Here is a 26,931-nt window from a genome sequence, read left to right as displayed (position 1 = left end):
TGGAGCTCTCCCAAACTTACTGAATAAAACTTTCAACCAGTTCTCAAATAAATAGCTTTACTTCTCCCATCTGCCAATATCTATGTTGTTGTTTGTTAGGATAGATGTGATTAATTGGGAAGAAGGGTTTTAATTCTAGTGAATATTTGTAACAATAATAACAATTATTTATTTGTTTATTGGTTGGTTGGTTATTGTTGGTGAGCCATTGTTTGTAGCATTCATTTATTTAATTCAGCCTCAGTCAGTGTGTTGACTGTTCAGTGCCGTTAAACACACATCACAGCTTAAGTGTCCACTCTCTGACATAACCACATATCCTAATTGTCACTGAACACTGACTCTCCTTTTCTTTCCTCCAACTGACCACACTTAATCAGCTCTCAAACAATTCATTAATGACATTAAGAATGTCATTTTCCCAGAGCCTCAGCTCCAGAGTGAGAGAAGGAAAGAGAAACAATAGAGACAGAAAAAGGGAGTCAGGGAGAGAGAAAGAAGATGGATAGACAAGAAAGAAAGTAGAACTAGAAAAAAAGAAAGAGACACAGAATAAAAAGAATATGAGAGAAAAAGTATGTGCTGGGTTCTAAATGAGTGTGATCCCTTCTTCTTCTTCTCTCTCTCTCCTCTCTTTGTGCAGCTTGTTATCTACTTTCAGAGACTGAATAAGAATGGCGGTTTTGCCTTTGCGCTGTCACTCCGGTGGGCTTTCTGCCAGGGGAGGGCTTTGTCTGCAGAATAGAAAAATGAGTTTAAAAAGCAGTGCTGGAGAAACATGTGAGATTAGTTGGTAATTGCTAAATTCATCCATCCATCCTTCACAAAGTTGATTCTTTTAATTAATAATCTACATAAAAGTCGTTACAGCTTTTTCGGCCTGATTATAAGAGTGTTATCCAGTGATTACCAGAACAGCCTCTGTTCTACAGTGACGTAAGGAAACAAAGCGATTTCAAGAGGGAATTGAAGAGAAAGGGCTCTAATGGACTTTAATGGACTTTAATGCACTTTAATACTTCTGACCTACTCCAGTGTCCAGACGTGTCCTACTGCAGAAGAGCATCAGCAATGAAATGAAAGTAAATGTAACAAAACTATAATATGCTATATCATTTGCTCTTTGTTCATTCTTTTATTTATGAGAAAGTTTTGGGCTAATTTTATTGGAGCATTCCCAAAATTAGTCACATGCTACTTCAGCAAGAGACCCCTGTAACATTATGGGCCAGAGTAAATATTACGTTTAAATAATGTTATTAAAACCATTATTTTCAAGGTTGTTAAATGCAAAATTGCAAATGTTTGGTCCTTCACAAAATGTGTAGTTTCATAGAGCTAAGTCTAGTTTCTGGTTTGAATTTGCCACACAGAACTTAACTTAACTATTTCCTGCTTCAAGGTTTTTCGAGCTGCAGCTGTGGTGTTTCCCAATCAAACATACTCGCTGGAAATAACTTTGCTGTTATCAGGAGAACCATCCTCTCGAATTTCTTATCCCACCTTAATGGGCACAGCAGCGGATTTGTGTCACCAGTACAGAACATAACTGATTCGCTGTTTAAAACGGAATGGAAAAATCGAATGGTTCCCTGGATAATTTACCTGTCCACATTAAATGGGGCAACAATTACATTCTGTACAGGTGCCAGAAATGAACTGCTTTACCTTTTAAGGTGAAACATTACATTTGAATAGGAATTAACTAAAAAAGGATCCACATCATTGTCAGACCAAAATCAAGAAAGAATGTTTTATTTAAATGTTTGGCTAGTGTCTGCGTATTTATTTATGGCTGCCTCCCAATCGTGTACTACAACACTAATACTATAGAATATACACTGTGTACTGACCTTAAAAGTTTGACTTTGTCAGGTTAGTACACACAGTATTAATATACTACGTCATATCTTACTAACAGCACGTGATGAACTGTTGCTATGACAATGCATGTCTCACCAAGCTGCAAATGCTTTGTTGTCCGACTTTTTTGTTTTTCAAAACTGAACCTTAGATATCTCCTTCCATACTGCAGGTCATAAAGGAATGGTTTCTGCACTAAAATATTGCATTGTTTGTCTGATAATAAAATCATTTGTATTTGACTATACGTTTCACATCCATGTCTAACTTTTAGTGCACTGTCTGTGTTCAGTAGTATTAGTTTTAGAATCTGTGATGTGCACTACGTACGTACCAAATATTTCCAGATGTGAGAGGATTCTCACATCTTTCCCATTTGATTGTGGGACATCATTACCATACTTGTCCCACATTAGAATAAGACTACACTTATAATGGTTTATACATTTGTTTATTAATGGTTAATAATTTGGTTGTAAACACATTAAAATCTCATTAATAATCATTTATAACACATAGATAGAAACGGTATCAGTGACCTGTTATTTGCCAAATAGTGAACCCACTTCCACCTACACTGTTAAAACTAACATCTTACTGGATACTGGCCTCGCTTTAAACATATATATATTTTTGAATAGGTTTAACCATTTAACCGCCAAGTTGAATCAGTTAAGCATTGACAGATTGTCTTTGTAGACATTGATAATAATGTGGTGTGTACCTAAAACTAAACTGACATTCCCAAGTGTTAGCTTATTCTTTACTTTTTGACATTTTCAGTAAGTAAACTGTTTACAACCTAATTAAGCATGTGATAGCTTGCAATAAACAGATTTTTTAAAGCATCTATAAACCTTTATAAGTATAGTCTTATCTCAAAGTGGTAACACAATACTCAAAAATCAACTGGTACTTAAATAAGCATTGCAGATTTTTTTTTTGTATTTTTTAGTTACTCAACATTGGCCCTTGTAACTCTACATACTCAAACACTAGTTAGAATTATTATTGGGACGTAGATTATGAAATGTGTTTTAGCTAGTGACAAGTTAACAATTAAAATACATCTGAAATACTGTGAAATACACAGTAATTTAACAATGGATAGTAACCCCCTTTCACGCACATATGCAAACACACACATGTAGGGTCTTCATGTTGATAACCTTGATTTCAGAAGAAGTATTGGATGAGAAAATGTGCATACATTTTTGGCCTTACAATGTATTTAGAAATGTAGAAATATGATATTTAATAGAAGTCAAATTTGGTCATTTAGAAATCAAGCCTAGATTCAGTTTGAAGATGTTAGACAGACATTTAATGTGAGCCCTCCTACTGCAGAAAGATGTTAATAATGCTGTAAGTCTATTCCAGATTCTGCTGGTTGAATCTCCCTATTAGGTTTCAAAGATACATGCAGGTCTATAGGCCTAAAGCTTGTGTGGGTGTTAACTATACTGCATGGATATTAGTCAAACTCAGCTTAGGCTTCCTCTAGTTTATCTGCATTAGCAGAGAGAAAGGCCATGTTGACATGTAGACGATCATCTATGTGTTTCCATATTACACCACCACTCTTAATTTAGCAGGAGAAACAATGGATCATGCACTCACTAGCTAAAATAAATTGTGAATAATGCTGTTTGTTTATTCAGAATAAAATTAATATCTCAGTTAAAGTTGTGGAGTTAAGTGGTGTGGTTCTTTTTATTTCTGCCTATTTACATAGATTTCCACAGTCACTGCCAATTCTCTCAGCTCCATGATGCACTTTGTAGTTCTGCAATGTTCTTCAATGGTCAGGACCACCACAGGGTAGGGATGATTTAGGTTTTGGATCATTCTCAGTGCTGCAGCATCAATGACATGGTGGTATTGTTTTAGCATGTTGTGCTTGTTTCAGTTAAGTACAGGCTCTAAAAATATGCACATTATTGCTATCTGTTTTATTTGCATTTTGCATAGCACACCAAACTTTCTGGAAAAAAGGATTGTAGGATGCCACTGTTGCAATGTCTTCCCTTCTAGATCAATTATGAGTGGTATTAATGAAAAGTGGGAGAGTGCCGAAACCACAGCAACTCAGCCACAAAGTGCCAGACCAGAAAGTTACAGAAAGTGTCACAGACTGCTGAGGCACACAGTGCAACATTTTTGCCTTTGCTCTTTTGTCTCAAAAACTGCGCTGTTCCAAACCTCATCTGGCATTAACATCAGCAGTAAAACTGTGCACAACCAAGCACAATACCAAGTATTGGATGGTGTAAAGCACACAGGCACTGGACTCTGGAGGAGTGAAAATATTTTTTGAGCAAGCACACTTCTCACAGCCTGATGGATGAGTCTTTGTTTGGGAAATGCCAGGAGAATGTTACCAGCCTGAATGCACTGTGCCAACTGTAATGTTGGATGGAAGTGGGATAATGCAGGGGGTTCATTTTCAGTACCTGGTCTAGGCCCATTAGTTCCAGTGAAGGGAAATATTAATGCTTCAACAAACCAAGACATTTTGGGCAATTGATTGCTTCCAACTTTGTGGGAACAGCTTGGGGAATCTGTGCCCCAGTGCACAAAGCAAGGTCCATAAAGGCACTGTTGGGTGTGTTTTGTGTCGAAGAACTTGACTGGCCCACAAAGAGCCCTAACTTCATCCCTATTAAATGCATTTGTGATGAAATAGGATTGAGATTGTGAGCCAGATCCTCTTGTCCAACCTCAGTGTCTGACCTCACAAATGCTCTTCTGGATGAATGGGTGAGAATTCCAACAGACACACTAGAGAAAGTCTTCTTAGAACAGTGGAAGCTGTAAACTGCAAAGGGAGCTCCATATTAACACCCTTGGGTCTGGATTTATCTCACTACTATGGTGTATTTCCCTCAGTATTTTCTATTCGGACTTAACTTTTTAGCAGCACCTATTCTGTGCACTCTTAAGTTCCGCAGAAATGTGTGGAAAAAAGTCAACTCAGAGCAGAAGACTCTAATGGACTTTAATTAACTTGAATACTTTTTCTGGCACCCCACTGTTAACTTAAAGACCGGTCTACTTTACACTAACTTCTTTACACTTCTGCTATTTATGGAAACCAAAATAATGCCCTTCTGTTTAACTAACACAAGCTCTAAATCAATAAATCCAAATAATCTAAATTTGATTATTTTTGAAATGAGATTTCATGTTGCACTGAATTGTTTACCAAGAAGCTTAACAAAATTAGAGATTTAGTCCTTTTTTGGGTGGGTATGTGTGATTTGTGTGTGTGTGTGTGTGTGTGTGTGTGTGTGAGAGAGAGAGAGAAGGTGTCTGATGCTGGAGAGATGTTTTCCAGGTATTGACTCTGAATGGATACAAACAGCTTCAGTCTAAATGGTAACAGGCTTCATCAACACTGTCAGATGGGTATTGATCTCTCTCTCTCTCTCTCTGTTTGTGTGTGTGTGTGTGTTTGGTTTAGACATATATCACATTGTGGGGACCAAAATCTTTCTACACACAAACATTTGGGGTCTTACAAAAATCTTGTCTCCATAATGTAATCAATACATTTTAAGGTGAAGACGTTTAAAGTATTCCATATGTTGTGCATCTATGGAACAAAAATGTCAATGATATGATATTTCATGTATTGTTTTTTTTAATAACGCACAGAATGTAGTGTCCTCAGAGGCTTGAGTATTGTCTTATTATCAGTTTTCCTACTCCCGTGCCGTCAGGTCTGATCTCTGCTTGCGTCTGATAGGATTCACTCTGAGAGCCAGGCTAATCAAGCTTCTTTATAAGCATTTCACTTTTGATTTATTTGTTCCGGTTCGGTTGGCGACTGTTTAATTTTCTGCTCTGGCGCTGTGTCCCGCTGGGAATGATAATTAGGGGAACACTTTCAACCCCCAGGCTGTCAGATCCACAGCTTTACGCACTTTTTCTACAGCGCCATCTAATCATCCCAATGGCACAGCAAATCAGTTTAAGACTGTGGCCATAAAACACTGCTATGTGCAAAAGATCCACCTTTACTAGTGAGTGATCTCAGTTACTTTCAGGTATGCGAATTTCTGATACAGAAGTACAAATGTGCACAGAAGGGGACACTTAAAAGCATGAGCCTGATGTCACTATGCTGAATATCTTTTGTTAGCTAGGCCTTCAGCGTACATCCCCCAGTATTGAGCTGGGGATAGAGTGATATCATGGTGGGGTTTAATTCAGTACCATTCTGAGATAAATTTGAGTGGTCTTTGTGATTTTAATTAAACATTTAAATCAGTACCAGATCTCAGTAGTTATTGGATATATTCCATCTAATTCTCACAGCAATGTTTCAACATCTATTGTAAGCCCTTTCCCACAGCAAAAGTGGGAAAATCTCCATATTAATATTTCCTTTATGAATAATACCAAATTTATTTGAGACATTAAAACGGCATATAAAATGTATATATTTTAATCTCTTTTTGGAAACTGATGGGGAAACGTGGAATAAAAGATATGCCACCATTTAATTTGAATAAAAAAGAAAACCATTAATGTCCACATATGGAATAATAGACTTTGGCCACAATAGTCCCTGTGGGATAAAGGCATGCTGAAATGATTGAAAATGATGAGACGCTAAAACGTTACTGATCAGGTTTCTGTGAATTCCATTGAGCTCACTCACTGAGGTGCGCTGGATCTAATGTGGAATGAAGACAGGAGGCAATACAGACTTCATTTTCTCTCAGTTCATTTGAGGCCTCTCAGATGTTATAAACTGCCCTGTGCGCCATCGACTGCACTACTTCACACAAATCTCCGTCCAATTATAAAGCGTTCCACATGGTTAGGAATCAAAGCCAAATACGCTGGAAGAGCAAGATGGAGAGAGCGGGGTTAAGTGATCGGAATGTCAACATCTCAGCTGAAATACTTCAGCAGTGCAGATATCAAGTTTTAGGACTTTTATGATGGGCATAAAGATATTTTCATATGATTTTTATTATATTGAAATAACTAAACACTACATGGCCTTTAGGTTTTCCAGCATGTATTCTGAAATAGAGAGTATGTTGGAGTAGAAACTATGCAGCAAGGAGATTAATTTACAAGCTACGTACATCTTGGAATATTTGTAAAATGCTATAAAAACAGGTGCCTGTGATTTCTTAATTCCCTTAAACCTTTGTTTAATCGTGAACAAAGTACAAAGTCAAATTTTCCAACGTTTTCACTGACCAATTTTTTCTTCTGAGTGTCAGGATCATGCGGACTGACGGAGCCGGACACACTCGCTATAACACAAAATACTTTTATTTATACAAAAGATAACAAAACAGGGACAGACAGACTTGAATCACACGACAGGATACTTAGACAAAGAGAGCTAATAGACTAGAGACAGAAACCACAAGTTACACAAAGCACAGGAAAGGAAACATTAACAGTCCAAAGAGAGAAATAGACAAACTGAGCACACGCAGCAAAGGGAAAAAAAGGAAACAGACAGACATACCAAGGAAAAGGGCAACAGACCAGAGAAAGAGACTAGAGAGACACAAACCAACTTGATAGGGATGAGAATGAGGATGAGGAACCAACAAGACAAACAGACCAGAGACAGACAAGCAAATAAGGAATGTCTCTCACGCACAACCCGACAAGGGAACTTAAATGCACACCACAGACAAAGAACACCTGGGACAGCTAACTAGAGGGCAGGATTACAAATGACACTGATGAGGACACTGACAAGGAGGAGGAACAAAGGCGGGACCAGGGCGGAGACATAAACAATAACAAACAGAGCCATGTGCTCGGGGAAAACAGGCATGACAGGACAAGGGCATGACACTGAGTGTATTTTTTAAATACATGTATGTATTTTGAGGCATGTTGACCACTGTCTTAAATCACATTTCCATTAAATTACATTTAAAAAATAGTTTTTGCCCTTTCTTGCTTCATACAAAGCTTTAGCTGATCAACAGTCTATGGTCACATTTATCTAATTATCCTCTTCATAATGCACCGTAGGAGACACATAGAATGCAACCTCTGTTTTTGCCAAGAAAAACATAACAATACTAACACAGTAGTATTCTACATAATGTACAGCACAGAATATTATATAATTCAATATTCTAATACTATATGAGCAGCAAATAGCAGGTTTTAAGGCCCTGAATAACCAAATAAACATGATTCAGAATTTACTGTATTGTTTAAAAATGAAATGGAATTGAATGCTAGCTTTTGGTGACTCTCTGCTCTGGATGTTGCGTGTCTGTGATGAATCCAGTCTTTCAATTTCAGAAGTCCCGTTTTAGAAATTCACTCCTTCATCTTCACATTTTCTCAGTGTGTGTGGAGAAAATGTTCAACACTCTGCTCACACACACTGATTGACAAGTGAATGGCAACCCCACGCACAGATGAAATGATACGTGGAATATCGTATGCGAGCAAAATATTTTGAAGTCTGGCTCAGAGTACACTGTGGAGTTGGGCTGACACTTCTTACCCGTTTTTCGTTTGTTGTTGGTTTGTCTTTCTGTCTCATTTGTTGTTCTGTTTGATTGAGCTTTACTCGTCCCTCCTACTCTTCCGAGAATGCTTTGAACTAGATGCTGGAACATTGCCGTGAGGTCAGTTAATTAATTTTGAATAACAAATACCACACAATAACAATACCAAATAAATGTAATCACTCCATCACTCCAGAGGACGCAGTTCCACTGCTCTACAGCTCAGTGCTGTGGGGCTTTATACCTACTGAGCCAGTCGCCAGCCACCAGCGACGACAACAATCCCAGTGAAAAGAAATGGAGAAGGCAGGCAGGCAGTCATTAGCATTGGAAATACCAAGCAGCAACTAAGGAACCAGGCCCTGCTCTGTCAGATCTCACACAGCAGCAGAGCTGTGTAAGACGTGGGAAGAAGTGGCAGTCAAACAGAGGGACGCCAGCTTGCTCTCGTCCAGAACTAATGTTAGACACTGACATTGAACCATTATATGTTCTGTGTTTATAGTGTATATTCAGCACTAACATTCTCTTTAGACAACAGTCAATTTTGCATTTACATCTGTACTTTTAATTACAGAATATAATTGTATTATAATTGTAGATTATAAAATTGTAGACACCACTGTTGTACTTTTAAAGATGCAGTTAAACTGTTTGTAACTTTAGTGACCTATTAAACTCTACCATACCTTTTTTTGTGTTTTTGTGAGTGTATACAAAAAGGACCACACAGGAACAGAAACAATAAACCACATACAAAATTAGTGACCAACACTGTCTAATAGAACTGGGCTTAAATAACAAGGGGAATGTGTATACACCTGTGAACTGAGTAACTGCTTTATAGCTTACAGGTGAGCGGCACGACAAAGGGAGACAGGAGGGAATGCAGAGCGCACAGGACTGAAACAGAGGGATCCTGACACTTTAAAGGGCATGGAGTCATGGTGGAAGTGATATCTACAAACCATCAGACATATCCAGTATTTAAGTTGCTTTGCCATGGTAATTAATCCTGCATGAGCTTACATGACTTTAACGTTAAGCCCCTGTCAGCTTTCATTGACCATGTGTTCCATGTGGAGCTGTGATGCTGCAGTCCTTGTCCTGCATTAATGACCTCCTCCTGAAGCCGGTCTGCAGCCTCGTGAGGCTGGAGCACTAACGGAAGTTAATATGGCCATTACTATTCACTACCACATGGCCCTGCAGCTCTTTAATGCTAGACACTTGTAGTTTTTTCCCAAAGTGTAAGTGAAGATCTATAAATATTCAGAGTCCCCACCTCTAATTCCATTTAACCCTCTTCCCTTCACCTGCAGCTCCCAAGTCCAACCCCGCAACAAGGATTGGTTGCTTACATTTATGACATCAAAAACCCTGTCTGTCTGAATCTGCCTTTAGAACGAAAACACTACACAGACTTATAACAAGGTTACGATACAAGGTGTTGTCACGATAACGATCGATGACTTTCGATTGAATACCTGCCTTAATATCTCGATAACGATACTGAAACGATACCATCGCAAAATCCTAAAATGTCAGGAAAAGTAATGTACTTTCTCTACAAGCTGAGGGCAGTCAGCAAAATCACTGGTGTCTGCTTGTTAAGTGTGACGCCACACGTAACGTTTTGCTGTTTCTGGGTCCAGTCTAGTGTGACCAGATCTGAGATGGTGAAAAAGAGCATGTCCCCCGGTGCCGTTGTATTCTTAGCTGAACCTATATGTGCTTTTAGGTCCTTTACACCTTTATTTGCTACACAAAACATGGGAATTTCTTTTTTAATTCATCCAAGAACTTACATTTATGTTTCGGCATAGCTGCTCGAGATGACGGTAGGTACATGAGCTTTGCCTGACGTAAACAAGGACTACTGACGTGCAGACTGACCAATTAAATGTTTACAGAGAAGGTTATCGACCAATAACGGTAGCGCTACAGTCAGACCGTCCAATCCGAAGACTTTAGGCTACTTCACCACGCCCCTTTCTCACTCAAGCGAACCAAACGGAGTAGGGGAGGGCGGGACTAGTTTGTGAACAAAACGCTTCCCGAAATTCTATGTAAGCGCTGGAAAAACACGTTTGTGAAATCCCGCCAGGACATTTTTTTAAGTCTAAAAAAGAGGACATGTCCGGGTAAAAGAGGACGTCTGGTCACCCTAGTCCAATCGCGCCCTGTGTCATACATTTATAAGACTTGTTGCTGAATACCTCAATCATGTGAGCTCAGTTCACGAGTACAGAAAAAGGAATAAATCCAAAATGAAAGGAAGCAAACGTGTCTTTAGCAGCACTTTTTGCACATTCGCAGCTCATTCTGATCTGTGGGAGCTGCTGTGCGGTCCGACGACTGTGCTGCTCAGTCTCTGGAGCAGACGAGCCTCGTTGAGGGAGCTGTGTCTCCCGGAGCTCCGTCTTCAGGAGCAGAGAAGCTGCGGAGAGAGCCAGCCATGTCTCCCGCTCACGGTCAGTCCTGGTGTTCTAACGAGTCGGCATGGAAGTAGCTAAAGTTTGTACAGAAAGTCGCTGGTTCTAGTTGGGTTTTTTGTCTTTTAAATAACTCACTAGAAGGTCTGAAAAGTTGTTAAAACTAGTTGCAAAATCATTAAGGGAGGGAGATTAAGCAAAGCGCTGCGGGCGCACATTGACCCCCTGTGGTCTGCTGCATCTTGTTTTTAAGTGGTGGTGGCGGCAGGGTCCGTGTACATTTTATTATTTTGGTTCTTGGACTGAATGGAGAATGTGAGAAACAAAAAAAAACGGCTCATTTATTCATTTTCAGTTTGAACACACGAAGACAGGAACGAGAATACAGGCCGTGTTTTGTATACGGTTCATTATTTTGATTAGGAAGTGTGGGCGGGATTAAAGCACCCTTTACACCTCATTGGTCAGTCTGAGCATCACCTGTTCTTTATCAGCTCTCTGCAGTTAAAATAAAAGTCCCAAACTTTTAGACTCTCTGTGGACACGCATGTATTATCAGTTTGTGTCAAATTAAACACTTGTATGTATACTGTGTTTTAACATTATAATTTAACATGGGGTGGGGTTTGCATTTTATTTTAAATGGATTATAAAATCATCTTTAAATTAAATTTCATTAGAGTTTTAATTATAGATAATGAACATGGGAATGTTTATATTATCTGGCATTATAATTCAACCACAGAAAAATACATCATATGTTATATTTTAGATTATTATTATTTTTTTTAATGCTCCAGGCACATACACTTCATATTGCACAAGCAGGAAAAATTACAACAAAACAAAATAACAGATAAAAACAAATGACCAAAATAAAATTAAATACAACAAAAAGATGATGTTACTTTTAATAAATGTGTCCTTTTCATGAATATAGATATCAGCTGAACTAAGTTTATAATTCTACAGACCGGTGGTTCCAGACTTGCATTCTTCACATTCTTCACCTAATAAATTTCCTATTTTATAAGGCAGATACAATATGAAGATCTCATATGAACGCTGAAACTATCCTTTTTCCATCTGAGAAGTATTATTATGTAAAATGTGGGCAACTAATGAGGAATCTGCTTCAAATATAAAACTAAGAAATAAAATGCTGAAATATGAAAGGGAATGGAAATTAATAATCTGTACAAAAATAAATGTCATCCAAAAGTTATAAAACATTCATCAAATCAGTGGGCTGGTTCTTGGGATTTTGAATTGACAAAAGTATTATTCAGTCAAGTGTTCAGATTTATAAGGAAAGATTTTGGGGAAAAATAATCGCCTCTACTAAAATATATCAGTGATTATACAACTTGTATATATAAACCTGGCATCACTGAATTTCTGAGATTGAAACTAATAAGCTCTCATTTGTCTGTCTACATCTTTCCCTGTTCCACTATATTCATCAGTTACCACATGAAAATAAAATAAAACATAGAAATAATACAATATAATCATTAAATAACATATATTGGATACAAGGGGACACCATAAGCTTTCATTTGCCACCTCTCGCACCAGTTCAAAACAAGACACAGCAGACCACGCATGCGCACTATATCAAATCGATTGGCCTTCTGCTCTTTGCATCTTGCTTCTGAGTCCTGTGACGTATTTTTGACAGTGTTTTCTCACTTTCCAATTCGTGTTCGTAATGTAGAAGTCATACCCGTAATAATTCAAGTCGTATGCGTACATTTTTATAATCATATATTTTTGAAGTCGTATTTATGCAAAACACACACAAAACAGACTTTTGTGTTACAAATTAAATATTTATGTACAAAGTATTTGAGCATGCACACGTTTATTTCTGACAGTAATCTTACTCCATGCTGCCGCCCAAAGCAGAAACAGAGATATCATCATTTAAAAATGATGCAGTAAAAGTGTGCAAAATCGTTCCCCCTCCTCCTTCATTTCAGGAAGGTTCTCATCAAAATGAAAAACACTCTTTAACTCTAGGGGGAGCCCAGGAGCAAAAGTACCAATTTTAGCCTGGTGTACCTTTAATTATTAGGTCACTACTGCTTTATAAAGAGAAATGTATCATTCTTTCCACACACACACTTAACTGTGAAAATATTATGTTCCCTCTCATGTCTGAAGCAGGGAAGCTGTAGTCATCTTTCACAGAGGCAGTAATAAGTCATCATCTGAGAGATTTGTGTAGCTCTGTCAGATTTGGGATCAGCAGGAGTCCTGCATGTATGTGTGTGTGTGTGTGTGTGTGTGTGTGTGTGTGAAGGGGTGGGTTTGGGCGACAGCTAGGTTTAATGTTCAGAATGGCACATGGTTGATAGCAGCGGCTGCTAGCTGATGTTTTTTTTTTTTGGAAAGAAAATGGGATTAGGCTAACGATAGGCTAATTCCTCATACTGTTGACAGGGATAAGCTTCCCGTCGCTGCCTGTCAGCTCCATTCAGCATCTCCAGCACAGCTGTGTACGCAGAGCAGAGGCTTCTGGAAAGCAACTGTTAAGACTATGGTGAATTGGGATGTTCTCCAGCACAAACATGTTATCCAGAGAGGCACAGTTAATGAGTCTGATTTGGATATTTATTCCCTCTGAATAGGTTAGACTATTATAACCAGAACTTCAGTTTGGGCTATGAATCTCAAAACAATTTTTTATTCGTTTTATTCGTAACTGCTTTAACTTGATCAGGGTCGTGGTCGGTCCAGGGCCAACCTGGAATCTTTGGAGGCCAGTCTGTTGCAGGACATCATACACTAACCCTGTCACTCACACATTTGGACAGTTTTGCACAGCCATTTAACCGGCCAACAATGCTTGTGCACATGAACTCTCCATTTTAAAAATGTACATTCATTCATTCATTCATTCATTATCTGTAACCGCTTTTCCAGTTCAGGTTCACATTGGGTCTGGAGCCTACCTGGAATCACTGGGCGCAAGGCGGGAATACACCTGGGAGGGGGCATAAAAATATACGTTGGACACTTTAAAAAGACAATAGGGGTAGTAGAACTTTTTCCTCCCTCAACAATCCCATTTGCACAGAAACAGTAACATGTTGTAAAATGCAATAAAACACATCTGTGATTTGTTAATTCTCTTGAAAAGTTATTTAACTTCCAAATGTTAAAGAACATAATTCCAAAGTTTGCATTGAACAACTTGACTGTGTGTTATATATACACACATATAAACATATATCATTTAAAATCTGCTGCCTGTAGCACACTCCAAATAGGGGTGAAATAAGAATGGAAATTTTAAAGTTTTTTGTGCCATACTGTTCTGAAGCATTACAGGTGAAAGCCCTGAAGGGCACGATGAAACTAAAAGTTTGAAATGTCCGTAAGTTCCACATTATTTTATTTTCTGTCTGTTACATACCCTAGAAAGTGTAGTAAGATGAACCCAAAGGGTATCAAAAATATTTTTTAAATGGCTAAGCTTTGACCACAAGGGAGCAGTCCAACTCAATAAATTGCCCATAACAGAAACATGAGCAAAGCCACAGGAAAGACAAATCTTTCAGCTGTTCTTAATTTTTTATAGTTTATACATTTATAATTAAGGCTTAGCCATTTTAAAAAAATGTTTTGATACCCTTCCGGTTCACCTCACTAATACAAAAAAAAGTTGAGGAAATAAAAAAAAATGTTTTAGCTTAAAATTTGTTTTGCTCTTTGCTGATTCTTCTCAAGGTTTCTAGGTCTTGTTTGGAGGGAATTTTTCTTTGCCGCTGTTCCATTTATTGAAGTACATGAACTGGTGGATTTGTAATTTCCTGAGTATTTTTAAAAACTGCACCACTTCTACTCAAGTATAGTAGTAAGTAAATACGGGTACTGTTCTACATTTACATTTACAGCATTTAGCAGACACTCTTATACAGAGCGACTCACAAAAGTGCTTAATGTTCAGACAGAATGTGTATCCTAACTAGTACAAATAGGTTAGGGTCCAAATTTCCTCTTAACTCATACACTTGTCAGAACAAGGACCAGTGCTGATAGAACAAAGAACATAATATAGTAAGTGCACTACACAATACAATCTAGTCTGTGCTCATCCCAAGAAAGAAAGGAGTTTAGTGCAGTATAATTGCAAAAACAGTCTGTTACGACGAGCACTTAGATTAGTGCTCACCTAAGTGGGTCACAAAGAGATCAGTCTGCGTTTGAAGACCGTAAGAGAGTCTGCTGTTCGGACAGCCAGTGGAAGTTTGTTCCATCATCTGAGCACCAGGACTGAGAAGAGTCTTGATGTTAGTCCTCCATGTGAGTTTAGAGATGGCAGGTCACATGGAGATATACTTGAAGCTAGAAGGGCTCGAGGTGCAGTCCGACTCTTGACCACTGCCATAAGCTACGGAGAGGCTGGTCCGTTCTTGGCTTTGTAGGCAATCATTAGAACTTTAAACCTGATGCGGGCAGCTACAGGAAGCCAGTGAAGAGAATGCAGCAGTGAAGTAATGTGGGTGAACTTTAGAATATTATAGACAAACCGTGCAGCTGCATTCTGGATCAGCTGATAGGGCCTGATGACCCACAGAGGAAGACCAGCCAGGTGTGAGCTGGGAAAGAACGGGTCGGATCCGCCGGATGTTGTGCAGTAGGAATGTGCATGAATGAGTCAGGTTAGCGATATGGGTTGCGAAATATAGCTGGTCATCAAGACACACACCAAGGCTCCTTGCATCTCCAGACAGAACGATTAAGGAGTTCTCAAATGAGATAGCAAGATTTCAGTGAGGACCAGCCATTCCAGGGATGAAAAGCTTTCTAGTGTTTCTAGGGTTGAGCTTCAGGTGGTAAGCTGTTGTCCAGGAAGCAAAGTCAGTCAGACACGATGAGATTCGACTGGAAACCTGAGTGTCAGACGATGGGAAGGAAAGCATTAGTTGAGTATCATCAGCATAACAGTGGCAAGAGAAACCAAGAAAATGGGTATACAGTTAAAAGAGAAGAGGACCCAGGACAGGGCCTTGAGGGACACCAATGGAGAGCCTGCATGGAGCGGAAGTAGATACGTTCAATGTTACCTGGTAAGAACGATCCTCCAGATAAGACTCGAACCATTTCCATGCCGAATCATGGTTTGCATTGTTTCATTTTAGCTGTTCATATTTAGTCATGTGTTTGTTTATTTTATTTGGGAAGGTACAGTCTTTATTTCACCAGTTTCAGTGGTTTTACTGCTATGTGGATTCAGGCAACTCAACACAACTTATGATGACTAATACAGATAGTTGCAGTGCTTCAGTTCAAATATAAACTGTAGTGGATGTTGTATAATATTTGTGTGTGTTTTTAGAACCCCCTGCCTCCCCCCACTCCAACAGTAAAGGGGGGGGGTCACAGGGAGGAGCATAAAGAGGAGAAGAAATGCTACTTGCAGCTCCAGTGTTTAAAAATGACATTTTAATACAACACCATGAAAGACGCTGATTCCATGACAGGATATTATTTATGTTATTATTATTACGATTATTATTATTATTTCATTACATGTGTGTGCAGATGTGGTTTTGGTATGAGTATCACAGACATAGCTGTGTTTCTGGAGTTTTATTCCCACTTAACTGTCACTGCAGAACCAGAGAAGAGTAAGTCTTTGGTCAGAAACTAGTGATAGGAGAAAGACATGGTGGAGGACGACCACCACAAAATCTTCTTTGAGTATCTATTGTCACTTTGCTCCTAAGCATTAGTGGGGTGCTGATGTTGCACCCTAATGTTTTAGATAGAGCCAAAGCTCTGTTACTCCAGAAAATGTTTCACATTTCCAAAGCCCAATGAGGGCTTCATACCCCACTATCTCATGCTTGGCACTCAGCATGGTTTCACTTGGATAGTGGTCAGATTTAGATATATTTATTAATTTAGCATTGGTTTGTCCCTTTTCTTCCTGTTTATTGCAGCTCTCTGTCTCTTCATCCCAGAGCAGTTTTTCTATGCTGCAAACAGCTGGTCAGTTTAAAGACACGTCCTGTCCTCACATTTCAGTTTTATGCTTTGAATAATATTTAGACACACTAAAAATGATTCATGTTTCATGTTTTAAATTAGGATTGAACATAAATAGTAAATTAACAGAAAGTATTTAAGGAGTTAATGTGTTCTCTCTGTGTCTGTATGGGTTTCCTCCAGGCACTCGAGTCTCCTCCTACAGTGCAGTTGGTTTGGGGATTGGCTGTGTAAAATTGTCCACAGCTGTAAATGTTTAAGTGACTGGGTGATGGTGTGATGCCCTGCAATGGACTGGCTTCCTGACAACTTTTGTGATTACATTAGAGACTCTAGTCCAAACTATACCATTTTTGACTCCCATGGCAAAATGATTTGAGTGCTGGACAGCTCTCAGCACTGCAATGACACTGACATTGTGGTGGTGTTGTTTTGTTAGTGTGTGTTGTGCTGGTGTGAGTGGATCTGACACAGCGGCGCCGTTAGAGGTTTTAAATCCTGTGCCCTCTCACTGTCCACTAATATCCTATCTATCAGTAGCTCATGTGTTGCTCGACAGTTTGTGTTGATCATCCTCTAGTCTTTCATCAGTGGACATAGGATGCTGTTGTCTGGAAATTTTTGGTTGGGGTAGTATTCTCAGTCCAGCAGTGACACTGAGGACAGGGCACTGTTGTGTCTGATGCAGTAGAATCAGCACAACACAAACTAACATACTACCACCACATCAGTCACCACTCAAATCATATTTGCTATGTGGTGGTCCTGCTGAGGTCTTGACCACTGGAGAAAAGGGTAAAAGAAGTTAGCACAGTATGCAGAGGAACAGGTGGACCACAGTCTGTGAACTACAGAACGCTCCTGTATGGTCAGAGGAGATGATACAATGGAACAAGGCGGTCATTTTAATGTTATGGTTGATCAATATATGTGTGAGCACACACACACACTGAGTATATGTGCTCTTTTTAAATCTTATGCTGGGTTGCATATCATCAGATATAAAAACCTGAAAGTGTATGTTTTGTTTCACACTGCAATAAGTAAATGCAAACACAGCAACCAATAGAAACCCATCTGTGTGTGTATGATTGTTTGTGACTGCCAGGCTAAACTGAGTGTGTACTGACTGTCGGTGGATGATAAATAGGCGCCTTCAGTTGTTGTTGTTATCACTCACTCGGCTCTCTCTAGTGGCAGAAGAGGAGAAATGCAATGACTGCTGAGACACTGGATATAGAGTTCAGGAAGCCTGTGTGTGTGTGTGTTTCATTTAAAGAGTGTGTGTTCTTGTAGTCTGTACTGATTTGTGGTAATGAATTTAGGGCAAATTTCAGACCCAGAAAGTAAAAATCCTTCAAGTTGTTTTTGTTTTTCTTTCTCAAACTGCCCTGACACTTCTGAGGCTGGTTTGAGATGATTAGAACAGCCGTGCAGTTGGAATGAAATCCTAGAGAGGATTTTTGCTTTTACTTTTGCCAACTGCTGAGTTTATCCTCATTCAAAACCCACAAGTCTCATCCTGGGCTTTGTAGTTAGATTGCAATAAGCTGTAATTCATTGGAGGCCAAATTTGTTCTACAAACTCCACTTCCAGAAAAGTTGGGCCACATTTGAAAAAAATGAAATTAAAAATGGAAATCTGTAATTTGAGTTAATTTGAACCTTAATTTAAAACAAACAAAAGAACAAAGGAAAGTGTTTGTGTTTTCAGTTCTTAACATAATTCTATTAGTTTTGAAATGGATACCTACAACACATTTAAAAACAGCTGGAACGTTTACCACCAGGTCACATTACTTTTTTTTCATCATTTGGGCACTTTTACTAATACTAATTGTTACAATTTTGCAAGTGGAACTTTTGCCTATTCTTGCTGTAAACAAGGCTTTAGCTGCTCTGCAGTCTGTGATCACTGTTGTCTGATTCTCTTCTTCATGATTTGCCATACATTTTCATCAGGAGACAGGTCTGGATGCAGGCATGGTGGGTAGTCAATCACACAGGCTATGCCTGTGAAGCCACACTGCTATAAGGACCTATTCACACACAATCCGATTTCAGAGTAGAATTCCTGCTAGTAGCAGAAGCACTGGTGAATATATCATTTTATTTGAAGCACTGCAAGTAAACAATGCACAAACTGGGATCACTCCATTCTACAAGAAAAGATCACAACACAGGAAGTTCCAGCACCTCATTCAGGATCTACGGTTGTATAATGAGCTGTTTTGAAGGTATTTCCATAGGTCCGTGCGGGAGTTTGAGGCTCTTGTTGTGCATGTTGCTTCTCTCATTACAAAGGATTATATTTTCTTTAAACATAAATGTTTTTAACATTTTTATAGTCAGCGTTTTGCTTGTTCTGTGAGCTTTTGTGTTCTGGCTGACGTCTTTATGTTAATTTTTTTGGTCTGCAACCATGACAGCGGAGCTCTGATTGGTCAGTCTGATATAAATGCATCAGTAAACACAATATAGAACAGGTTCTAATTGAAAATTTGACATTGTATAATTGTTGCCATTAATTTATTATAACATATTCATTTTCAAAATTGATGTGCATTTTTTCCATCTGTGAAAATCAGACACAGTGTGAACAGGGCATTATTTATGCAGAATGAAGGCCTGGCTTCGTCCTGCTGAAATAGACATGGAGTTCCTGGGGAAACACATTATACTGATGGCAGCATATATCACTCCAAAATACCAATGTAAGCCTCCACATCAATGGCATCTCCACATATCTGCACATATCCTGGGCACTGAAGCACCAACATGTCATCACAAATGCTGGTTTTTGCACTTTTCATTGGTAACAGTCTGGATGGTGTTTAACACATAGAATCTGATGTAAATTTGGTCCCACAAACAAGCTGAAACATGGACTTGTCTGACCACAGGGCACATTGTCACTCTCTTTCAGACTTATCTTTTCAGCCTTATTTTGCCTCTGTTTCAAAGTTTTGTGTGCTGCAGGCATCACATTTTATTGTTATTTTATTCATGAACTACAGCTGGATTTGTCAGTGAAAACATTAAAAATGTTTTCTCTATACTTTTATCAGTTAAATAAACGGTTTAACAAATTATCTTAAATTGTATAAAATTAAAAAAAAAAAAAGATTCAGAGGCATTGGGCCGACATTATACCGAATACAGTTCTTGACATATATGTTGAAAGTACTATTAGGAAAACTGGGGCAGTTAAAATAACTGTACAGACTGTGAGAAATCCTGCTGAGGTGATTTTCCACTGCTAGATTAAAGTTAATCTTATACCAAATTGCCCTATATGCATGAGCTCTAATTAAAATTCCCTTTTGCTTGTGTTTAACAGGGTGTATTTGAAGCTGGGAAGTCAGTAGACCTACATATTTACAATGGTTTAAAGCTGCTAATTATGCTGATTAGCTGCTGTGCTAGCCCTGTTTTCTTTTATAAACTCTTATAAAAAAATAAAATCTATACATTTTCAGACAGCTAGAGTTTTCATATGTCATAAACCCAAGGAATCAATCTGGTCAACTTTTTCAGTGGGGCTTTTAAGCGACAGGCAAGTGATTGAGGGGTAAGTGGGGACAGAAATGGGCGCTAATCACATATTTGTATATCTATGCATACTGAATGAAGGCAAAGGTGTAAAGTTTTGTCTCCGAGGGTCACCAATCTTGTCCACAAATGGCCAGTGTGGCTGCAGGTTTTCATTCCAATTTAGCAGGAGCACACCTGATTCTACTTGTCTCAGTCTCTCTGAAAACCTGCAGCAACATAGGCCCTTAGGTGATAAGATTAATGACCACAGAAACCATTTTTTCTTCTTGGAAATTACTAATTTTAGGCATTTACTCAGGGAACATCTATGATTGTAGGGACCTGCAGTTCTCTCTGGTTTGTTTACGTTCAGAAGCTCTGCGTCTTCTATGGTGAAATGGTATGTTTGCGGGGACAAAAAAAACAAAACAAAAACTTGTTTGTACGTGGCTGAAGTTTAAATTGTCTGTAAGGTTTACTTACTATTTGAACTACCAGGATAAACCAAACCATCGCCAGTGAAACTGATAGCACTGCCAGTCAAATCTGGATATTGATTTATATCATTGATATGTGATGATTGACCCAGATCTGCTTAAATAGCGTACACTTCAAGCCAAAATCTCACAGCTGTTGTGCAGCTGTCCTCTGTTTTTAGCGGTCTGTGTTCTAGCCCTTCATCAGTGGTTACATTCTGACCACAGAAATGCTTTAGCCTTGAATTTTCTGGGTTGAAAATGTAAAAACCTAAGCAACACTGCAATGCCTTATACTGTACACACATACAAACACACACAGTGGTACACCTATCTCCAGGTTCCTTACATGGTCATGTAGAAGAACAGTTGGATTTTATGAGTGATTGACAGGATGCAGTGAATGCTCTGATTCTTTCTGTGTTTGTGGATGTGTGTAGGTGATGGAAGGATCATTTTTGACAGGCTTTTCTTCCGGTGTTCTCTGTCTCTCTCTGTCTGTTTGTCTGTCCCTTTCTCTCTCTCTCTCTCTCTCTCTCTCTCTCTCTCTCTCTCTGTGAAGGCGGTGATGGCCATAATTACAGTGGGATTATTCCTGCAGACACTCAGAAAAGAGCAGAATTAAAAAAAAAAGTCAATGGAGAACGGGGGTTGCTATGGAAACCGACATGGAGGGTAAAAGGAAGGTGCAGAGTGTTTGTCTGGGTTATGTCACACACTTCTGTGCTTATGTAAAAAGGGAGAGAGGGGCAGAAAGAGCTTCAAACCCCCATAACTAAAGGCTGGGGCAAAACCTGTTACCATGGAGACTTACCCCCTCACACCTTCCATTTACATGCATTCATTTCTTTATTCTCTCTCTCTCTCTCTGTCTCTCTCTGTCTCATAATATGCTCCTCCAACCTACAGCATGCTCCAAATAAAGGCTCCAGGTCATAATTTATTAACCAGTGTTTCAATCATATTTTATAACTTATCATGTGTTGTTACTCACTGAAGTACTTTAATCTTATTTAACATGGTATCAAAGCCTCTTAATTTGTCATTGTTAATTGTGTGACTATTGCATTAATGTTAACAGTGTTGTTTTCCACTATTGCAACTCTTGAAATTTTAGCTAGCAATGAAAGTCTAGAACCTTGAAAGCATTAACATAATACACCAGTTACAGATATATATCGATGTTAAAAAGTGCAAATTTAAATGGAGGACCTCTGAAACGTTTTTATTTACGTCCGTCAATATTTTAGCAAACATATTACAGGCCAATATATTGTCATACATCATGTTTTGCCGTGATGTCAGATGTTCAGCCAGACTAATGGACCTGCACCTCTTTTATCTTTTTCTGTGAGGTATTTAGAGGAGAGATTTCTGTAAACTGCTCTTATCTGATCTCGCTGTCAGCCGGTCATTTATATTCCTCACAAGGACAGCTGCATTACCCACAATTCCTCACTCTCACCCAGATAGCCATTGAATTAGTGAGCCCATCCTGGCTGTGGCTTTGGGTTGCCTAGCTACGGACTACTGAGTTGCACCAGGTCCGTGATGATGGAAAGATAAAGAAGGAATGAGATAAGAGCTGTGTATGTGTAAGTACTTATCAAAAAACTGTCAAAAAAAAAAACAACTAAAAAATTAAAAAAAAAACTTAAAAAAACTCTCTTGGCTGTTAGTACTGCATACATGCTGTATAGTATATAGCTTTGTACATTCAGTCATCTCTCAGTACAGTATACAATTCTGCATGGTCTTGCGTTCCGGCAGTTTAGGGCTTGCGAATGGTTTTCATAATTTTTTGCAAAGACCCATTTTAAATCTCAGAGTCTTTAAAACAGTGCAAATACCCATTAACCTCTGTTTGGAGTAATTTACGCTGGAGTTTCTGATATATATATATTTCTCCCTGCAAGATTTTGCACTGATAAAGAGTGTATGCCTTTGTGTTGCAGATGGTGTGTTTGGTCAGTGTGTGCATTTTCCTGGAGAGGAGGTTTACACATTCAATGTTTCTCCAGCATCATTGCTGCGCCTCAGGAACGTCCTCCAAAAACTGGCCCATCAAGGTAAAACCAGTGCACTGCGGAGTATTTATGTTTAAACTCTTCTCTTCTTTAAATTTTTGCAGGTTTGTTACTTGCAGATCGCTCAGATCACTTACTTAGTCTTATATGTTAGGACTTTTTTTATAGAAACAAATAACAGCATTTTTGAGAGTTATTTACTATGGCTACAAACTAAAATCTGATTATATACTCATTTTACACCCCCCCCTTCAAAAACAAAGTGATAGACTTTTGATTGTTAGACATGCCTCTCTGATGCACTCAAAGACTTTTTATCCAGTTGACAGACTTTGAAGGAGGAGCATCAATGGACTGGATGCACCTCCCACTATCTGCCCACTATAGGCCATTCTGACTGAGCTGTTAGGAGGTGTGGGCAGTGGTGTAGTGAATGAGAAACCTGGACTGCTATGGAATGAAACCCAGTTTTTTTTTTGTGAAAAATCCAGGTTTTGCTATGAGCGTGTAGGATGTACAGACCCAGCTACAATTTGGAACCTGTATGCCTCCATGCTCTCATTTGTATCCAGGCTCAACAGTGTATTAGAGCCTCCTTACAATTGTACCCAAAACCTTTTCCCCTGTAAACATATCTTTTCACTCTAATATTGTAATCACTTGTATATATCATCATTATATTCTCATATGTATTCTGAGGTTTCATTCAGTTCCAACAACGCCTTGTCTTTAGGTCAACTGACTTGCATGTGCAAAATAACAATGATCTCCATAGCACGCTCACCTAATGGTAGAAGTCATATGTGAACAAAAACCTTACTCAGAATGGTTCTGGAGGCAGTGCTGCCTTGGAGGCTGAAGGAACGTAACTGGTTACTGGTCAACACAAGGGGATGAATTTGATTGGTTAAAACAGACCACGCCATAAATCAATAAATTTCCAGATTATGAAACAGAACTTAGCATACAGTAACAAAAATGAAAGTTATATGGCACATTTATTCTTCCAGAGTCACTTTTGGCAGAGCAACAAAACACGAGAGTCTAGGCAGAGCTTTAACGGTTTATGGTACGATATTTGAAAATATCCGGCCGATTCATTTTATCCAATTACAGTCATCCCCACCTGTTGGCTGGTAACCAATTATGTTCCTTGTGCCTCCAGATCCATTTTGAGTAGTGCTTTTGCACATGTGCGTAACGGTCTTTATACACTCTGCCCAAAGCATTTTCATTTTGAAATAAATGAAATAAATATATAATATAAATAAATAGACTGGTATTTTTTGCAGAGTGTGTTTGATTGCTAAAAAAAAATACAGGTTTTCTATTCCAAAATTATTTTCTATTTGAAAAAAGCAATTGTTTTTAACCAAATCCTTTTATTTAAAATGAAGTGGGGTTAGCCTTTTGTAGAATGTGTATGGACCCTCGCTGTACCTACTATTTATTTATTTATTTATTTATGAATGAATGAATGAATGACAAGGAATGTACCAGGTGGGTTGAAATAAATGTCACATGCAGACACATGTATGGCATTTCAGTATCACATAGGAAATTGAAAATGAAGATTAGATTTCACACTATGGCTCACAGTGCCACACATTTAAAGATCAGATTTGTGGTCATTTTATCTGCTGTGTGAACATAGCATTTATCATGTGAGGATATATGGAGATACAACAAATAGAGAATGACTGTGATATCATGACAGATACTGATAATGAAAATTAGGTGATGCCAGGGTCCTATATATGAAGCTTCCATGGGCCCTCATCCCAAGACTGTATGTTTATACAAACTTTATTCTGCTTTTCCACCTTGTTTCACAATTAGATTAGCAGCTCTGTTTGCATTCTGTTGTCCTAACAATCTGTGCTGCCTATCGATATGTCTAAGTAGCTCTGCACATGGTATCTGTTTTTCTCGGGTACGTTACACAGTCTTAGCTTAGAGTTATTATTTGATTGAATATTTCAAAGCAGTACAAGGTAAATCAAATGTAAAAAGAAACAGTTAATCAAGACAATTACCTTATCTTTTCCTTCATACAGGACGTTAGATTATGCATATCTCCTGCTTATACTTCTGTTGGGAGCATTTTCTGATCAAAATACCCTACTTACTATTTTATTCTGGTGACTGTACTCAAGAAAGTACACTATGGTAGCATATTTCGACATAGTAGCACGACTCAGCGGAACAGTGTCAGCCTGCTGGCTATAATGGTGATACTGTTCTCCCAGCCAGTCCATTTACTTCTTTCCCTGCTCTTTGGTCCTGCTTTCACCTTTCACCTGTGGGTCCTGGTGGTTCAGATAGGATCTGAGTGTCATACTTTAGTATTATACCTTGTCTAGTTTTGTGTTAAATCCGCTTTATTTTCTTGGCATTAGTCCGAATGTAATGAAAGTCTGTGGTTTCTCTTCATCTAATGCCGTAACCACACAGGCCCGTGTTAATGGACTCCAGGTCACAGTGCTGTCACTCAAAACTGACCATGACCAGATTCCTCACAGTGTTTTAGAGTCCAAATGAGAGTAGTGACAAGTAGACAGTTGGCTTATGGGTAGCCTTGGACAAAAGTACAATGCCAGTGGTGGCCATCACTTTAATCTCTAAAGACATGTCCCTGTCCTGGTCTGTTTTATTAGAACTTAAATATTCAATCTGGGTGAGCCATTGCTTCTGCAAACATATACACACAAAAACAATGGACACGCACAAACTCACACACTAGGGTGTGCGATATGGCCTTAAAATAATATTGCAATATTTGAAGGTATTTTTACTATAGCGATATTGTTGCCGATTTATTTTTTCTTTGAAAAAATGATGTTGATTTTATCGTGAAGTATACAATATAGCACAGCCCTAACACACACACAGAGGCTCTTGAAGAGCACACTGTCTCTCTGTAGAAATTACCACCATATTTGACTGGACCCTCATGATGACCACTTCTACAGCTGGACGACGCAACCCTCCATCACGTGGGCAGATGAAAGAGCAAATGATGAAAGGGTGAGAGCACTTCTCTGTTGCCCGGGGCGACGCATTGGACATCTGAGGGCTGGGGATATGGAGAGGGTTTTCAATGACACACTGTGTTAGAAAGGGCAGAAACAGAGTGCAGCTCTGTGGACCTGACCACTACTAGAGCATCATACTGTGAGTCAGGGATGGATTTTTAATTAGTGGTGTTCACCAGACTCAGTATGGACAGTGTTAGGGGACCACAGATGTTCACAATAGGACTTTTGCCTTGTTTCAAATAAAAGAAATTGGTCATTGGGGTCTGTGCTTGTCTACAAAAGTTTAGACAATCCCAAGGTCAAAAAAAAAAAAAAAACCCTCATTATGAGGTGCGAGGAACCAGGCAGGAAAATGTGCTAAGCCCACTTGCACTTCACAGATTATAAAGCTAATACTTCTGCATCCAAAAATGAAGCTTAAAGCCCAGTGAAAATAGTTTTATTATCTAACATACCTGGACTCGTGCAGAAGTCAAGAACAGTTCATCACAGGGCAACACATACTCACACACCTGTGAACAATTTCGCAGCCAGTCCACCTACCGACATGTGTTTTGGACTGTGGGTAGAAACTTGAGCACCCAGAGGAAATCAACACAGATACAGGGAGAACACACCAAACTGTTCATAGACAGTGACCCAAGGCAAGGATCCAATCCAGGACCATCGAGTTGTGTTGGCAATGACACTAGCTGTAGCTCTACCCTACCACAGAAGGTTGACATTAAAACAGGGAAAATAAATGAGCATAAAATATAACATGAATACAAGTCACATTCCCCCCATTTTTCAAAATCCAGCAAATCAGCATTATTTGTGAATTAACATGTGCAGTAATTTGTTCTCTACAGCTGAATATTTTAAGCTTATTTTCACAGAATCCTTTAAAATTTTCAAAAAACATCACTTCACCAGGAAGCCAAAACATTTGTATAAGAATGTCACCATTAAAACACAAAACTGTATTAGTTTTTCATTTTGCCTTATGGAAAAAACAGAACCTTATTTGTGCCATACAAGTTATAGCATGTTTTATATAATATTATATA

General features: G+C 38.7%; 1 protein-coding gene across 1 annotated transcript in view; it reads left to right on the top strand.

The window, feature by feature from the left end:
* ptprn2 (protein tyrosine phosphatase receptor type N2) overlaps window positions 1-26,931 on the top strand; it is a 290,779-nt gene that overhangs the window by 42,664 nt on the left and 221,184 nt on the right. The window contains exon 3 of the mRNA XM_066680912.1: window positions 22,773-22,886. Coding sequence (XP_066537009.1) covers window positions 22,773-22,886 — 114 coding nt within the window. The remainder of the gene's footprint in view (window positions 1-22,772; window positions 22,887-26,931) is intronic.

The sequence above is a fragment of the Hoplias malabaricus genome, chromosome 9, assembly GCF_029633855.1.
Source record: "Hoplias malabaricus isolate fHopMal1 chromosome 9, fHopMal1.hap1, whole genome shotgun sequence".
NCBI lineage: Eukaryota > Metazoa > Chordata > Actinopteri > Characiformes > Erythrinidae > Hoplias > Hoplias malabaricus.
Note: the sequence above shows the minus strand (reverse complement) of the source record. Positions and strands in the feature narration are given on the sequence as shown.